The sequence below is a fragment of the Lethenteron reissneri genome, chromosome 24, assembly GCF_015708825.2.
Source record: "Lethenteron reissneri isolate LAM-NWPU_2019-01 chromosome 24, ASM1570882v1, whole genome shotgun sequence".
In the NCBI taxonomy this organism is placed as follows: Eukaryota; Metazoa; Chordata; class Hyperoartia; order Petromyzontiformes; family Petromyzontidae; genus Lethenteron; species Lethenteron reissneri.
The window spans coordinates 8,439,427-8,458,306 of NC_083802.1; the positions used below are offsets into that span (position 1 = coordinate 8,439,427).

An 18,880-nucleotide genomic window follows, 5' to 3' on the forward strand; every position below is an offset into this window, starting at 1 on the left:
TACCTGAGTTTTGTGTTCCTAACTGACAGGAGCGTGAATTTTCGTGCAAAAAAACTATTGAATGCTCTCGTGATGTCAATAAAGGAACGTATTGAAACACATGCGATTGACTTTAATTTTAAATTCGTTTTTCTCACAAACGAAGCTTGAAACTTGTCTCTGAGAACCCGGGACACACACCCTAGGTATGTATCTAAAAGATAAGAGCCGTTGATTGTCTTAGTTGTATCTGTAAAGGAGGTCGTTGTGTCTTCACATGCATGGTGTCAGGATTCCGCAGTATCTCGAGGCAGCATTTAACTTCACAGATCCCCGTGTCATTTTCCGAATCGCGTTGTATCTTAATGCGTTTGAATGCCGGCATTTTTTACTCTCTATGTTTTCCCTCGATGTTGTTGTTTTCGACCCCTTTCCCTGACCTCCCCGAATGCTCCAATCCCTCCCTCTCCCCCTGCGTTCTCTGCATTTCCCTGGGTTTTTTTTCCTCCTCCCATTCCATGTCATAAAAACGCTAACCACAACACCACCACCACCTCTCCCCTCATCTCCCTTCAGGACTCCGAAAAGGTCAGTGTCTGTGTGTTTAGTGTAGTGCCTGGTTTCGTTTGGGTCCCCCCCCCTCCTAAATGCATCATACGATCTTCTGGCCGAATTTCAGTCGGTGAACATATATTTTAAAAATTAGTTTTATTGATTTCACGAGGTCTCCGCGGGATCGCCGTTTAAATTTACAATTTCATCAAATAAAAAAAACTCTTGAAATACAAATATTGAATTCAATAAAATTTAATCAAGGATCGTTTTGATTGTCGGTCGTTTGACGGTGAATGTTGCTGCATGTGCATGCCTAAATATAAATCACAACCGCTTACGTATTGAGCAGACACATTACCGGTGTAATGACAAGGACAACAATGGCGGGTGTGTAAGTTACGCTGAATGCATGTGTTGGGATGTGCATGTGAGCGAGAATTTCCTCCGTACATGGGCTATTTTTGTTAAAATCTCTATATGACACGGGGTAAGGTTCACATCGCTCCACTTCATCCATCTACTAATGCCACCTGCATAGTGTGAATATTCCTGTGTGCCTGTGGATATATTGTGGGTATGGGGAGCGTTGGCACAGTGGTTCGTGCACTGTCACGAACCCGCCCACCTAGGTTCGATTCCCGGCCATGGATAATATCAGTGGCAAGTGTTATCTGAACCTGTCCTGGGCCTCCCCTAGGTCAACTGAGTATTTAAAACTTGCAGCACTCACCCCTCCTGCCCCATTCTGGCCTTTGAAGGGGCTCGCAAACAGCGCTTGCTGCCTGTAAAGATGATTGTGGTTGTGTGTATGTATGAATCAGAGTTAAAATTAACGAACAAAACAGCTTGCAAAATCACTCTATTTCCTTATTGGAATTCAGCCAATTCATTGCACACTTAGTGAATAGGAATGTTTATGCAGTATTCTGAGTCCTATATTCAGAAACCTTGTTGAATTTCCAAACTTCATTAGAAATCTCCTGCATTGGAATGTGGGGCCAATTAGCATTTTGTGTTATGTGTTATGTAATGTGTATAGAAGGGTGATATATGAAGTGGGGACTTAGCTGCTGTTCGTAATGACTTTGGTGTGTTTCTTTAAGAAACAAAAACTACAAAGTGACTTTGCAAATTGTTTGAACATTGTTCATGTCACTACAAACTTTCAGCAGCATACACCACAATCGCAGGTTCGGAGGTGGCTGGGTGGCTCAATGGGTCCCTAATGGATGTGAGATAGACACTGAGCCAGCATTACTGAGATCCTGGTTTTGAATCTGGGTTTAACCACCTATGATGAAACTGGGTTTTCAAGTGTAATTAGTTGATGATCTGAGCCTGTTTCGATTTAAAGCTTTCGTGACTGCAGGGATTCATCTTCTTGGTTCTTTCGGTAAAGTCACGTAGAAGGGAAATAATAAATTAATAAAAATAAAACATAATAAAATAATTCTCACGATGTTTCGGCCACAACGCAAGCAGCCGTCCTCAGGTGAATGGACGCTGTCTTTCCGACAGACCTGTTCTTCACCTGAGGACAGCTGCTTGCGTTGTGGCCAAAACGTCATGAGAATTATTTTATTATGTTTTATTTTTATAATTTTATTATTTCCTTTCTACGTGACTTTACCGAAAGAACCAAGAAGATCTGAGCCTGGCTAAAGTATGACTGCCAAGTGACAAACACCCTTTGCCGGGAATTACAAATCTGTGTTCCTATTGTAGATTTGTAATTCTTTGAACTGAAATGTCTTGGCAGTCCTCTGACTTGAGTTGATGTTAAAAACATATTTCAGCAAATTTCCAAATAGAAATTTCCAAATGGAAATGTTATAGTCTCATTACAATACGATGCCAATAGTGCACTCGAAATATAATTGAGAGAATTTGAATACAGGCGGTCCCCATTTTTACGATACAATGAGTTCCTGGAAACCCGTAGAAACAGTAAAAGCATCACGTTCCGGTGCGTTTTAATTTCATCAGACATATTTAATAGGGTTTAAGAGGTAAAATTGCACAAAAACACTTGAGAATAACAAAAAGCTCCACGCCAAGTCACATCGAAAGCAGACTGACTGTTCAAATTGTGTTCAGAGTCATGTCGAAAGATGCGTCGTGAATCAAATTTCTGCGTCGCAAATCGATCCATGGTGGCATATTAATGTCATAAATGTGGATCGTAGTAAATGGGACCTTCATAAACCAGAGACTGCCTATTTTGAAAAGAAAACACCTCCTTCCCCCCTCCTTATTTCATCACTTTCGCATCATGATCACCATCCCAACACACGGTTCTGACGTAGGGGGAAGTGGAGTTGTTTTATATAAAAAAAAAATCAAATTAAAAATTTCCGACCGTCGTTTGCCCGTCCGAACAACTGCATGTGTCTCGTATGTTGTGCATGTGTCGGTAATGCATGTGTTGTTTGTAATCTGAGCATGTGTTGTAAGTGCAAGCTTGCTGTTGCCTATGACTTTACTGCATGCCCTGTCCGTATACAAAGCAAAATAATACAATATTAGGAGGTTTGTGGACAAGCATTCCGAGGTTTACTTAACTTACCGTAAATATGTGAACATGAAGAGTAGAAATTACCCTAAATCAGTGCAATGGCATTCAAGGTGTTGCTACTTTTTTTCTACATTCAAGTGCTTGGAGGAACTGATCCCCACTATAGGGATGTGGATTTTTTTTACCATTGGCCCATGGCCACCAGTGGAGATGGCTGCTGCCCTTTGCTGACTGGAGCAGGGAAACGCTTGGACTTTATACACAGGACAAAATGACACGAAAATACAGCAGATTACATTTATTGTGAATTGTGCTCAACATAGGTCTCGTCATACTGAACTATTATAAGACTGCCATCGCAGACTTCCCTTTGCTCATTTCTTCACTCTTGTCTTCTTCCCCCACTTATTTGACCAACATCTGCTGCTGACATGCGCGGGACCCATACCACCATCCCAATTCTCAATGCGTAGTGTGAACTGGACATCAAAACATTTAGGCCTCATCCTATGGTGTCAAATAGGCATACAAACTCACAGGACCAATACATACTTTTGACATTTTCTAAGTGAGTACATGTAGAGCCTGCTGGGTTTGTGAGTAAACACTTTTTAGTGGTGATATCAATGTTGCTGGGTTTTTAAATTCCTGTGTGAGCCATTTGCTGATTTGTCATTGGAATGGCCCAATACCTTGTTTCCTCTGTGCTTTATTTGTCAATATGTTGTTACTTTAGTGTCATGGAGGATTTTTTTCTGTTTAGTCATTTGGAGACAACATTTATACGTTGAATTGAGAACTCTAAAAGCAGTGGGGTACCATGCCCTTTCAAGGGAACATTTTTTGTGTGAAGGAACAGATGGCACTTGCAATAACTGCAGAGCAATACTTACCACCTTCTTATTCTATGACGCTATGCCTGTGTGCATTGTTCAGCTCCGATTAGCACGGTTGGCTACGTATGGTGCGAAAAAGGTTCAACATACACGTAAAAATGAATGGCATACAGTAAACACATTTACAGTACACATTAAATAAGCATGAATAATTATTAATAATTATTATTGCTTATTTAATAATTGGTAATGCTTATTTAATAATGATAAATCATTATAATTATTAGTGAGTGACAAATTATCGACAGTTCACAGTTGTCATTATTAGGTTTGCAGTGGTGGGAAAGGGCCTAATTAATAGTACCTGGGAACACAGTCGACTGTGAGCAGTATTAATAAGGGGCTAATGCATAATTCAGCGTGGATAACAAAGGGGGCATTTTGACAAGTTGTGCAATTGCTCTGTAATCTTCCTTTTCAGTTAACAATCTGAACTTTTTGGTTTGTTCAAACTTAAGGCCTAAATACATAATGAGCTCCCACGGGGAACAAGTGCAGTACACAACATTCTATGGAAGGGGAGTGAAACTCCGTGTTATGTACTGTAGTGTCATCATAAACTACAATAATTATCTAAAATTATGTTTCAGTCATCCGTTACGTTTCCGGCAAGAATGCAGGTGTTAAGATGTTCAAACACCAAATAGACACCTATTACAAGGCATCTAGTCTGCATTAACCACACTCCTTGTGGAGGAAAGTGCAAACAAATATAGTACTTTGATAATAATATATGCACCGTCCTTGAAACTGATTGCCCTTCACCAGAAATCGACTCTTTTATGGCTTTGTCTCACCAGTGTGAGACCAAAGGCTGCCAAAACGCGAAACAGTTCAAGGATAATGCGAACACCAAAGCATTAATAACTCATGTTAAGCGGTTATCATACAATATCTTGATACTGACAAAAGGGCCTCATAGATACATCCATTACACATGAAAGATGTTTATGTGATACAACGCATGGTACACCATTGTTTAAAATCAAAGCACATTGTTCCTATTTGGGCTTTTTTTCCCCTTTGGCATCAAGAGCACAGGTTGGCGATTGTTTTTTGCTGCTTGCTGTATGACCATTTACTCACCATAATCCTTCTGCGGTCAATAGAATGATTAGCACCGTTTTTTGGCAAGTCAGCAGTATTTTGTCTTATTTATAGACTGGTCCCCGCCACGGGCATGCGGTATGACTACCCTCTAGCCCGTGGCCACCAGCATAGATGAACACTGCCCATGGATTATTTGAGGAGGGTAGACACTTTGACTTGATTTTAAATGATCACATTAATAGGAATGTGATTCTGATATCACACAGCGTTTTATTAACGTATTTATATTGCACACAAATAACATGCATAAAGTTTTCCATTTACCATAATACTAATTGGCACTGTAAGATACACCCTTAAATGATACTTTTGACAGATAGCACAGAGCTAAATAATAAATCACTCATTAGCACTGCCAAATATAGTGTATGTTAATTGTGTATTTGTACTTGTGTAATATAGATATGTGTTCATATTCAGCACGTAAATGCCATGACTGTGAAGTCAACAGTGGTTCTATTAGAGGGACTGACCCCTGCCATAGGAACGTCGAATTGTCACTGCTGGTTCAGGGTCGCCAATGTAGATGAGTGCTGGGCCCACAACTCGTTTGAGCAGGAAGCAATTGACTTTCTGACTGTTTACAATTTACAATTACGTACGTGATTATGTGCTTGCATGTATTCAGGTCACTATCATTGAGTTTCCAATTCCATGTTTTGCTCGAAGAGGTGTTGTTTATTATATTAAAGCCTTTATCCCACTCAAGAGCAGCACATCATCTTACATGTCCTTCATTTATTTATTTGCTTATGTCTTTAGGATGCAGTGAAAAAGAAGAACAGATTTATCTTTAATGTATATTTTTCTAAGCGGAGTAATTTCTCCTACCTCTAATTGGAAACCAATTAAGTGACTGCCTGTGTATCACAATGTGGTCCACATGTATGTATGTGTGCGTGCACACATACATACATATTGATATGCACTTATTGAAGTGTATACGGCATAGCATTGTGATGTGCGTGCACACTGATGTGTGCATTTGATGCATATGCACGCTGCTATGCATCAACAGGGAGATCTGTGTGCACTGAATCACATGCAAGAGAGCGCACGTGTGTATGCACATGTGCATTATTAAAAGAAGACACTCCTAGCCTGACCACGTTATGTCTTGATTGAGACTCGGCTCCAGAAAAACGCATATCGGGATTGGAATCTTCATTGAAATTCAGCTGCAGGAAACCGGGTCTTAGGATGAGATTCAATGAAGGCTCCAGATTCTATCAACACTCTAATCCTGAAACCCAGTCTCCCAGAGCCACATCTCAATCAAGACTCTTGGTCACAGAAAAGTGGCAAGGTTTTTCCACTGCCTTCAGTTAATTTGTTCGCATGCACGTGAATGCGAACACATGTGATTGTGTGACTTAATTACTTTGCTTTGAATGCAGGTTCCCGCACACACAAACACACAGTTGGGTGTCTCCCAGTGTCTGTCTATGTATGTGTGTGAATGTGCCCGGAGTTCGATTCCCGCTCATGACCAACACCGGTGATAATTTGATTAACTGGTTCTAGGCTTCCCCTAGATCGACTCAGCCTAAAATGTGTATCTGGTGCGGTGTGTAAATGTCTTGCCACTCGTGAGACAGAGGCAAATGGGCGTGGAACTGGCCACCCACCTCCCTCGTGTGCCGTGTCGGCCTGCATCGGTGCTCGCTAACAGCACTTGCCCAAACAGTATTTTAAGGCTATACAGGTGATCTTCATCTTTGATGTAATGGCTAGCGCAATGCGCTACAAATCTAGTGACTTGAGTCTAATTCCCGGCCATGAATAACGTCACTGGCAAGGGGTGTCTGAACCTCAGCCTTAAATAAGTACTTGATGCAATGTATTAACACTGAAAGCGACCAGTTGTGGTGCTGGCCACATCACCAAAAGTCTTAACAGGTGCTCACGAACAACATTTGTCCCAAGGGTCTATAAGTCTAAATGGAAACGCTTTGTCTGTTTTGTACATGTTTGTGTGTGTCTATGCTTGCGCCTATTGTGTGTGCCTGTTTCTGTACGCGTGTACGTGTTTGTGTGTGAGTTTACGTGTGTGTGTGCGTGTGTGTGTGGGAGCATGTTAATAAAACATGTTAGGGTTATGCACATTGATGTCGTACGTGTCATATCCGCATAAAATTGCATGTGCATGCATTTGCTAATGTTTTACTAATACGTGTCAATGTGAATGCACGCGTAAATGTATTTGAATGCATTGGGTTAACGTGTGTGCATATTAAAATATGTGCTTATATAGTATTCATATTTGTGCATGCTTTGTGTGTGTGCATTTGCATCTACGTTTTAATTTGCTTGCTCCTGTATATGTGTGTGTGTGTGTATGTATGAGAGCCTCCGTGTTTGTGCTTATGTGCATGCTGGTGCATTAATCTGTGTGTAAGTTTTCATTGTTTGAGTGTGCTTGCATACATATGAATACAAAATTGTGAATTTTCTTCAACCCATTCTGTTCCTGGCCCCATGTGTCTTATATGTGTGTGTGTATTGCAACAGTCAAACTCTGTTTATCTGGGGTAAACGGGAGAACAGGTACCCGGTTCCTAATATTCATGGTTCCAACTGAGCATTGACTTTAATCGAGGGGCCGTGGATTTCTCCGGATAATTGTAAGAATTTGCCGAATGATTCCACTTATCTATGGTCTAGATCCGGGATAATTGGAAGAATTTTGCCAAATAACTCGATTTATCCGTGATCCCGAGTGTGGATATTTGGAAGAGCCCTGCCCACCTGTGACATGTGACGAAAAAACCGAACCAGATGGGGCGCGGGCAGCAGGCAAGGCCGTGGGGGCCGTCGAGGTCATTCTGTGACGAAGGTTTATGTCACAGGACGAGGTCGCGATCATCAGATGCTTGCCCCTCAGGCACCAGTCCGACGCAGTCTCTGCGAACAGGATGGCAAGCGGGCTCCCCTTCTCATACCCATCCCTCGAAAGCATTTGCCCACCTGCAGCAGCACTCGCATTGCATGCAGGGCTTGGATGTTTGGATGGCCAGATATTTGGAATAGAGAATCGGGTTTTGCCAACCCCGGATATGCAAATTTGCGGATAATTGGGTAACGGTTAAACAGTTTGCTGGTATCTGTACACTGTTGTTTGTTAAGTATGTACCCGTTGTATCCTATTATGTGTGTGCCTATGTGTTTGTCTCACAAATGTAAGTGTGTGTATGTCTCCCATGCCTGTATGTGTTCGTCTCGTGTTTGTGTCTCCTGTACGTGCATGGATACAACCCTGTCTTCTCTCTTGTGTTATGTGTTTTCTGTACATGTGTATGTCCTGTATGTGTATTAGTTTGTGCATATCCAGCATGGGTGTTCCCGTGTGTGTGTGCCCCGGTATGTGCATGCATATGTCTCCTGTTTGTGCATGTACGTCTCTTGTATGTAGACATGTGTGCCATGCACCCACAGTGTTCTGTGCATCTGTCGTGCAGTGCGAACCATCCCCCCTCGCTTCACCATCGTCCCAACCAACCAAGAGGTGGTGCCTGGCGGTAGCATCAACATCACCTGTGTGGCCATGGGCTCCCCCATGCCCTTCGTCAAGTGGATGCTTGGCACGCAGGTGAGGCAGCCCGGGTCTCACGATACTTGACTCCAGGAGACTGGGTTTTGAAATCGGTCTCAGCTCGAGGAGACTGGGTTTTGTGATCAGAGTCTTGTGTACACTGTCTATATTTTTATTAATGAAATAACAGGTTAGTTAAAAACAATAGTGCCCTTTAGCTTAAACGTCAGGATCTTTTATTTACTAGAAGTTCACTACAACAGCATATTGATAGCCTACGTTTGTAAATGTGTAACTATATTTACATGTGCTGCATTGTGTCAGAAAACGGCTTAATAGCCTTTATGTACACAAATAATGTTGCAAATTTCACCTTGCCATACAAAATAAGAATGATGCATAAATTAATTGATTAACATTGATTCCCAAGCTCAAGTAAGAATAAGTGTATTTTAATTTAAATAATTATATGTTATAATGGCTTCACATGGAACTCTGCAGTTACTCGGGGTTGCTACATTTATCATAGTTTCAAATAATTGTTGGTTCTTGAAGCAGCTCAGGACCCTGAATCGCGACAGTTTGTCTAATCACAGAGGGAGGTTGGGTCGTTAAACCCCTGGTTGTGGACGCGGTTGTGGATATAGTCGTGGTCACATGGAATTAGTTTTCAAGTTGGTAGGTAAGCAGCCACGAGTTGGTAGGTAAGCAGCCCGTGAAGCCAATTTTTGGGGTGGGTAGAGCAAAACGTATCTTGTCTCCTTTCAAAAATATGTGGTGAGAGGGCAAATCACTCCCATTGTATGTTTCCCAAACTTCTGCCCGACTTTCCGCAGGCTCTGACCCCAGCCGACGAGATGCCTATCGGACTGAACATGCTGCAGCTCACGGACGTGAGGAGCAGCAACAACTACACGTGTGTGGCTATGTCCTCGCTGGGAGTCATCGAGGCCGTGGTGCAGGTGGCCGTGAAGGGTGAGGATACACAGCAGCAGCAGCAGTAGTAGCAGTCGTAGTAGTAGCAGCAGCAGCAGCAAGCAGCAGCAGTAGTAGCAGCAGCAGCAAGCAGCAGCAGTAGTAGTTGCAGTCGTAGCAGCAGTAGTAGTAGCAGTAGTAGCAGCAGTAGCAGCAGCAGCATTAGTAGCAGTAGTAGCAGCAGCAGTAGTAGCAGCAGCAGCAGCAATGCTGAAGCATCCCCATAGCGAATTGTAGATGAGTCATGCTGAACAATATTTAAGCATGAAGCGGCATGAAACATGCACACATTCAGAGACCTGTTTTCCTAAAAAGACAGCTCAATGCATTCAATATTTATTACATGCACATACTGTACACACTACATAACGCATAATACTCTTAACGTACACGAACCAAGTGGATTGTGTCTCTTGGGGTGCCATGTGCTGAGATGTTATCTCCTTTTGATTGCTATGTCGGATGTCCTGGGTTTGATCCTGACGCTGACGATGCCTATTGTATATTTGAAGTTTGCATGGTCTCTCCACCTGGTGGTCCTTCGATTTTGCCTTCCACATTTAAAAACATGCATTTAAATTTCGATTTAAAGCTTTCGTGACTGCAGGGATTCATCTTCTTGGTTCTTTCGGTAAAGTCACGTAGAAGGGAAATAAAAAAATAATAAAAATTAAACATAAAAAAATAATTCTCACGACGTTTCGGCCACAATGCAAGCAGACGTCCTTAGGTGAATGGACGCTGTCTTTCCGACAGACCTGTTCTTCACCTGAGGACGGCTGCTTGCGTTGTGGCCGAAACGTCGTGAGAATTATTTTATTATGTTTTATTTTTTTATTTCCCTTCTACGTGACTTTACCAAAAGAACCAAGAAGATGAAATATGCATTTAGATTATTTGGCTGCTACTAAGAATTCCCACGCATAATAATCCACTTTGATGAGTTAGCGTGTGAGGCCAGGTCACTTCTGAAGAAGAGCTAATAGCCCAGCGGGCTTTACTTTGTCAATAAAATTGTTTAGTTTGTCATGTCTGTCTCATTTGTACTCCCCCATTCATATTGTTTGTATATTTGGCATTTCTTAATTGTTCTTGTCTCATTTATACTTTCATCTGTCCGTCTGAGGACATATCACATTCTACATGTTGCTGTTTGTTCTACCTTCTACCTTCTCGTGTGCACTGTTTCATCTTTACTTTGTCACATCTTTGCTGTCTCAAGGAGAAATGTGCACGAATTGGAAACTATTCTCACACACACTTGAACGCCTCAATTTGTCAGCATTTATATCGATTTCAGTCGATCAATTGTGACTTATCTGATGGTTACGGAATATGGTATATTGTTAAGGATATCTTATAGGCTACTTATTGAATTCATATTCTATGCTTTGATTGGTGTAGACCTACTGCGGTGTCAGAGCCTTTTACATTAACATTATATGCCCCGCCCATCTCTAAACCTTTATAAGCAGCTTGCCCCCAGAGGCTAACCTCCCTGTTCCTGATGACGACCGCTTGTGTTGCAATCGAAACGTCGTGATATTTTTCTACATTTTTATTCACGTTTAATTTTAATATTAATTGTTAGTATTTTTTCTATCTACGTGACTTTACCGAAAGACTATAGAATATGAATTCCTTGGCAGTCAAATGACTTCTTGAATTGGCTGGGAAATATTTCGTTGTCTAAGGACACTTCACACTCATTCTTGAAAATGACAAAACCCCTGAACAAACTGTGACAAAATGCACCACCTCGAATTAAAGAACGTTATGCTGCGCTGCAGCCTCATTTGCGCACCCGTGTAGAATGCGTGCACGCATGCACCTGACGCCTCGCCATTAGCATGTGCATTTGCCTGTTTCTTTGAGCACAGCTCTTGGTCGATTCGAGTCCCTGAACAGATTGTTCTCTCCCTTAATTGACTGCCTTGCTAACTTGTTCTGTCACTTACAGACCCTCCTCGGAATAACACGAGCAGATATACCCTTTCCCGCATACACCGGATGGGTTTAGGTGTACCGCAGAATTTCTTTTACTAATAATTAATAATTGCAACCCCCGAAGCTTATAGTGAAACAGCGTGCAAAGCAATTCGACTCGTTGATGGCTGCGTCTCCCCAACGCGTAATGTCACGTTCCAGGCAGTCCCAGAGTCCTGTATTGTAACCCTCTCTCCACCGCTGCTGCACCACCCGTTTAGACCAAATTTATTATATTGCTTGTCATTTGGAAGTTATGTATGCCTTTATCACACGCTATTTGTGTTTTAATCTAATATGAAATGTTGAATACTCGACAAAAATTGCAATCTGTAATTTGGTACCTTTGTCTTCATGGAATTAGCTTGGTATTTCAAAGACACACTGCAAATGATAATGATTTGCATTTATAGGTTTATATGCCTCAGCAACTCAAAGCACCTTGGATCACATATCCTCTTAATTATTCCAATGGCACGCTGTATTTTGTTTGTTAGCCTAGAGGACTCCCTAATGGCAGCTGTCCCTGTGCCGTTCAAGGTGAACGCAGCACCAGCCTGCGAGTGACCATGAGTCTCCAATGACACGGGGTGATGTTGCAATGTGGTCTTCATCAGCATCGTCATCATCACGATCCATGGTTCAGATAGCTTGTAGGTGTGCACTGCACATGTGGTCATTTGTTTCCACTTTCCTCTGCCCTGTGCCAGTATGCTCAAGTAGTGCCACATTTTTCTGGCACCGATCTCTTATGTCACCAAGCCATTTCTGTTCGGCTTTACTCTTGTTTCCTGTTTTCCTTCCATTTGGAGTTTGCATGTCTCGCTCCCCATGGTCGCGTGGATTTTTTCTCTGGGTCCTCTGTGGTTTTTCCCTCTCACGTTTAGAAACATACGTTTAGACTACTTAGATCATTTTGCTGCTATAAATGTCCAAATGATAATCCACTTTGTTGAGCGATCATTTGTGGCCAGGTTGCTTTTGGAAATTAAGTTAATACCTCAGTGGGTTTTGTCTGGTAGATGGGGATGGTTGAGTGTTATTTGTATTTGTTTGGGTGATTTGTTTACCTTTCTTGTACTTTTCACTCCGATTGTGTTTTTTTATTGGTTGTCATTGTAATGTTCTTACCCACCCCGACTGGACATCTCTGAAAAATAGCTTTATAGCTCATTGAATGAATTCTTTAGCAATATAAATACATATTTTGAAATAAATATTGTGATTTTCATTTTCCTGTTGTTCATCCTACACACGTGTCCAAATAGTGCCTTTTCATCGCTGCCTGTGGTTTTCACAATTCAGTCATTTGTCATTCGCTAACCTCGAACGTAATTCGTTACCTCCGCAATGCGCAGCCTTACCACGGCCTCCCGGGACTCCCCTCGTCACGGAGACCACGGCCACGAGTATCACCCTCACGTGGGACTCGGGCAATGTTGAGCCCGTGCTGCACTACGTGCTGCTGCTGAAGGCTCGGTCCGGCCACAGCAACAACCACAACAACAACAACGACAATGCCAACAACAACAACAGCAATGAGGAGAAGGAGGATGAGGAGGAATTTGGCAACAGCAGCGGAGGAGGAGGAGGTGGCGGCGCTCCCTCCATGCAGGAGATTGGACCGGTGACCACTACGCGATACACGGTGAGGAGACGCCTTGATCCGGTGCCAGCATTCTCTGCCCCTTCCGCCAGCTGCCCTCTGTTTGCATGACCTCAGGCTGGGCAATCACAGACAGAATCGTGTGTTTGGTGATTCCCAGCAGCTGTCTTCAAACTGTGTGGAATGTATTAATATATATTGAGGATGCCAGAACAACTTCCATTTTGTGGTTCTCTGTTAAACGTATTTAATAAAAAAGGCGTTTGACCTAGAGGAGGCAATTCTGTAGTAAACGTGGCACGTTGAAGACAAGCGTGGCAGCACACACGTGTAACTTTCTGTTTTAATTATCATTTTACGGAGGTTTTGAATTACTTCATGAAACATTTCACTTTGTACATTCATCTGTGGTTAGATTAGCTGGCACACATTATGTTACTTAATATTTTTTTTATTCTTGATTTTTTTACGACTATAATGGTTCACCAGTCCTGTGAAATAATTTTTTGGCACTCCTAAGACGTATAACAGTTTATTGGCACTTGATTAATAAAAACTGATGGCGATGATGCCGTCAAGGAAGGAGCAACCCATAAAACGAACAGCCTTTTTTCTTGTAGCAATAAAGCACAGTGTAATACAGGGCATTATTTCTTAATGCTACAATGCAGCAGGATGTAGTTTGATGCAATGCAATGTGAACGAAGATGCAACCCAAAAAGCAAACAGCTCTTGTAGCTACACACTCGGGATGTGTGTCCTAGGCTGTCCAAATGTCAAGCATTGTTAATAATATATGCATCAAAGTCACTTTCTTGCCGCTCTATTGACATCGTTGAAGCGAGACATCTTCTTCGAGCTCTTTGCCTAAGGGCAACTTCTTAGCTCAGGTTTTTTCCATCCTCTCCGATCTTGCACTTTCCTCCTCATTTCTTCACATCGCCTTTCAGCCTTCAATTTGTCGAGCAGCGCCTTCCTTGTTTTACCTCCCGGGAGTTTTCCTAACATCCTTAAGCAAGCTTTCCTCCAAAAATATCCCCGGTCCAGACATATTACCTTTTTTTGAATCGTCCTGGTGAATCAAAATCTTTATTCAGACTGGAGGAGTCCGATAAACTATGATGCTCTTTTTCACAGATGTCCAATCTTTTCTAGCACCTCATTATTCTTTCCTTTCTGTCCAGTTGATTTTCTTCATGTGGCGCCACACCCACACCTCAAAAGTTTGCCGCTTTCTGATGTCTTTCTCTCTCATTTCCAAAGTCTTTGCTGCACACAACACACCGCACTGCATGCTAGAGAATTCTACGAGTCTCTTGTTTAATTCTCCACCGATCCATTTTAGTGGCACTTTGTTCTTATCAGCAGCACGCTCTTCCGTCTGTCCGTGTTGCCACTGGTGGCCCTTTAGGTTGGCGGACTGAGCCCTTACTCGGACTACGAGGTGCGCGTGGTGGCCGTGAACGGCGTAGGGCGCAGCGCACTGAGTGGGGCGGCCCGCGCCCGCACCGGCGAGCGGGCGCCGTCCACGGCGCCGTGGGGCCTGCACGGCCGCATGGTGTCGCCGTCTAACGCGCTGCTCCAGTGGCAGGAGCCGGCCGAGCCCAACGGGCAGATCCGGGGATACCGCGTCTACTCCGCCAAGCTCACGGCGGCAGGCACACGGGGCCCCGGTGAGGAGGAGGTGGAGCAGGATGTGGTGGTGGTGGTGGTCGCGGTGGTGATGATGTTGGTAGTGAGGGTGGTTGTTGTGATGCTGTGGTATAAGGACAGTCGTGCTGCTACTGCTGCTGCTATTCATGACGATACCGACAATAGTGGTGTTGCTGTCATTCATGCTGATGATGGTGATGACAGTGATACTTTTGATCGTTACGATGGTGGTGATAATAATGAAGATAATGGTGATGACAAAAATTTAAATGGTGGTAATGATCTTACTATTTTTATAGCCACTGATAATAAGGTTGTTAACTTTGACAGTTTTAATGTTGATGCCACTGCTGCTGCTAAAGATGATGGTATTATTGTCGATGATGGAGGAGGAGGCTCGTGAATAACGCTACAGTTGCAGGCAGTCACCCTCCAACAACAACTGAGGACAGAGGAGCGACGGGTGGATAAAATACAGCAAGTTAACACAATAGGGGGTACAGCTGGTGCGTCTGCCAGTCATCTCAGTCAGTCAACCCATGGCACCTGGGTCTGTCCCGTGACCTGTAAGCGAGCCTTCGACACTTCACGTAGCCTCAAAGTGCACCTGACCTGGCACAGGTGCCGTGGTGACGCCACCATCTCTTAGTAGCGAATGGCAGGTATTGGTATTGTCGATGATACGGTTGCTGCTAATGATCCTACCAACTTCCCCCCTCTCTCCGTCTCTGCTGCCTGGCTCGCCACATGCCAGTGGTGACACCACCGCTGTCGTCGTGGATGAAGCGGAGTGTGGAGAACGTGCCGCTGGCCACGTTGTCGGGGCTGGAGGAGGGGGCGCTGTACGCCGTGCGGGTCCTCGCTTTCACCAACGTTGGGGACGGGCCTCTCTCCCCAGAGATACACATCATCGCACAGTTCGGAGGCAAGCACGCACGCACGCCCACATGCATGCATGTGTGTGTTTGTGTGGGGAGCAGTAGTATCGCGGTTAGCACACTGCGAAAAAGAAGTCACCCCCTGTGAGTGGCTGGCTGAGATGCCATCTGTTGAAGAAGCACTGAATGCGATGCGGAGTCTGAGACCAGGAAAGGCACCGGGCAGAGATGATCTCCCAATTGAAATAATGAGGGAGGGTGGCGTTTGTGCACAGACGGCCCTACATGACATCATAACAACAGTCTGGGCCGCTGGACGGCTTCCGCGGGATTTGAAGGATTCCCTGGTGGTTCCCCTCTTTAAGAAGAAGGACCGCACAGACTGTAACAACTACAAGGGCATCTCACTCCTCAGTGTGCCGGGAAAGGTCCTGGCAAGGATTATTCAACATCGCCTTGCTAGGCACGCTGAGGAGAGGCTTGCGGAGCCCCAATGCGGTTTCAGGAAAGGGCGGTCCTGCACAGATGCCATATTTTCTGTCTGTCCGCTACAGCAGAGGTGTAGGGAATTCTAAGAAGACCTACATCTCTGCTTTATTGACCTTGTCAAGGCCTATGATACCATCAGTAGGCCTGGGCTTTGGGTTGTTCTTCGTGCTTTCGGAGTACCTGACCCTCTGTTCATGATCATTAATGACCTTCATGATGGTGAGCGGGCCCGGGTAAAACTTCGTGGCCAGGAGTTGGAGCCATTCCCGGTACATCTTGGGGTGCAACAGGGATGCCCTCTGGCTCCCACATTATTTAACATCTATTTCGACCACATAGTGAAGCCTTCAATAGCTGTACCGGAGGAATTTCCATCTGGTATAGATACACTCCAAATCAGTCGAGCAGCATTATCTTTTCATCGGTTGCGTAACGCTGTGTGGAAGCTACTTGGTCTGTCGCTCCATACGAAGCTTCAGGTCTTCTCGGCCACAGTCATTGCCTCCCTTCTCTATGCTTGCGAAACGTGGACCCCCCGAATGGAACATCTTCGCCGGTTAGAAACATTTAGGCTGGCCTGCCTACGATCCATCCTGGGTTTAACCAGGCTGGATTGTGTGAGGAGCTCACAAATCCTTGAAAGATCTGAGCAAAGTCCAGTCAGTGAGATCCTCCGGCAGGCAAGGCTGCGTTGGCTGGGTCATATAGCCCGCATGCCCAGCCACCGCATGCCTAAACAGCTTTTGTTCGGCTGGATCGAAGGGGCTAAACAGGTGCAGCACGGGCTAGAGAAGAGATGGAGTGATGTGGTACAGGAGGATGTGGAGCTGAGTGAACTTGCCGATGACTGCTACCAGCAGTGTCAAGATCGGTTTCTGTGGAGGAGGCTCGTGAGGCATTCGCCCTCCAACAACAAAGGAGGGGGGAGGAGCGACGCTCACAACAATGAGCGGAGCGCTGGGTGGCTAAAGCACAGCAAGTTGGCACAGTAGGGGGCACAGGTGGTGCATCAGCCAGTCGTCTCAGTCAGTCGACCTGGGTTTGCCCCGTGACCTCCTGCCAGCGGACGTTCGACACTTCACTTGGCCTCAACGTGCACATAGCCTGGCACAAGTGTCGTGGTGACGTCACCGCCACTTAGTAGGGAATGGCGGTTGTTGTTGTTGTGTCTAAATGTGTCCCCTGACAGTGCCGAGTCAACCAATCAGCTTCAAGGCAGAGGCCGAGTCGGACACAAGCATGTTACTCTCATGGCTGCCACCGCGTCAGGAGAACATCCTGAAGTATGAGCTTCTGTACAGAGAGGGAGACACAGGGCCAGAGGTGAGAGACACTGCACGTTCACTAACACACTAACACACACACTCGAACACATTATCACATAGCCTTAATAGACTGTTGGGGCAAGTGCTGTTTGCAAGTACCTAATGTTTACACACTACACCGGGCACTTATTTGAGGCTCAGCCGACCTAGGGGAGGCCCAGGACCAGTCCAGATAATCGTTACTAATGTTAGCCATGGGCATGAATCAAACTCAGGTCGCCGGGTTCGTAGAGCAGTATGCTAATCGCTAAACTCCTGCTCTCACATATACACCCGGTCATAAACACATGCTAACAAACCTCAAGCTGAAACCTGGTTACACATTCAATGGTGCTCAAGCTCACAGCCTAATATTAAAGCACGCTTTTATTCGTTCCAAACCACATGCACACAGGTGCTCACACTAACAAACAATCACATACTAGCATATTCATACACAATACTTAATGTCATATGATGCAGACAGCACCTGTGAAGTTGAATTATGAAATATACTCCAAATAAAAAACATGGTCATGGAAACACACATTTGCTCACAGTATAAAAAATGCAGATTTTGGTGATGTTAAATGACTGTGCTCTTGATGATATTGGTAATCGTGTTGATGGTGATATTCATGTTTATGCAGTTATAATTGTGGTGATGTTAATGCTAATGATGCTGTTGATGCTTATGATGATGATAATATTCTCAACGACGATATCAAAGATGATAACGTTGATGTTTTGTTGGTGTTCTGTTATTTATGATGTTGTCTCAGCGCCGGCTCTCCCTTGACCCCACCATGAACCATGTCCTGGAGGGCCTGAGGGAGAACACCCTCTACTCATTCCGTCTCGCTGGACGCTCCTTGCACGGCCTGGGCCCCTACAGCCCCACTGTTACTGCACGCACACTTCCCACACGTATGCATACACGTGTACTATCACTCACATGTAATCACACACGTGTATATGCACGCGTACACACACTCATACACATACGAAGATCACCCCTTTAACACTGTAGAGTTGTTGGGGAAAGTGCGGTTAATGATCATTATTCCTAGCTCTTGAATGTCTATGCTTACAAACCTCATCAGATGCTCATTTAAGGCTGAGTCAATCTAGAGAAGGCCCAGCACTGGTTCACATACCAGGTTCCCTGATGTTATCCATATCTGAGAAAGGCATCAAAGGAGGCTGGGATCATACCACGGTATGCAAGCCACTACACCACTGTACACAAATACACACGTGTGTGTATATAAATACACGTGTGTATACTGTATATACATCGAATCAGGCCGGGTAGCTCTATTATCAGAGTTCTAGGCTTAAAGTCAGAAGGTTGCGAGGTCTAATTGGAGGGTTGACTCAGCCCTTCATTCCTGCGTTAATA

The 18,880-nt window shown here is 44.3% G+C and overlaps 1 protein-coding gene across 8 annotated transcripts in view; it reads left to right on the plus strand.

Annotated features, from left to right (window-relative positions):
* The window catches only part of LOC133346502 (receptor-type tyrosine-protein phosphatase delta-like), a 225,848-nt gene that overhangs the window by 153,226 nt on the left and 53,742 nt on the right, over positions 1 to 18,880 (plus strand). For 6 of the 8 annotated variants that reach the window (XM_061558121.1, XM_061558119.1, XM_061558125.1 and 3 more), the window contains exons 9-16: positions 556 to 567; positions 8,514 to 8,644; positions 9,424 to 9,562; positions 12,907 to 13,196; positions 14,566 to 14,827; positions 15,562 to 15,732; positions 17,364 to 17,497; positions 18,261 to 18,405. In XM_061558121.1, coding sequence (XP_061414105.1) covers positions 556 to 567; positions 8,514 to 8,644; positions 9,424 to 9,562; positions 12,907 to 13,196; positions 14,566 to 14,827; positions 15,562 to 15,732; positions 17,364 to 17,497; positions 18,261 to 18,405 — 1,284 coding nt within the window. The remainder of the gene's footprint in view (positions 1 to 555; positions 568 to 8,513; positions 8,645 to 9,423; positions 9,563 to 12,906; positions 13,197 to 14,565; positions 14,828 to 15,561; positions 15,733 to 17,363; positions 17,498 to 18,260; positions 18,406 to 18,880) is intronic. The other 2 variants (XM_061558126.1, XM_061558127.1) reach the window with 1 other exon arrangement.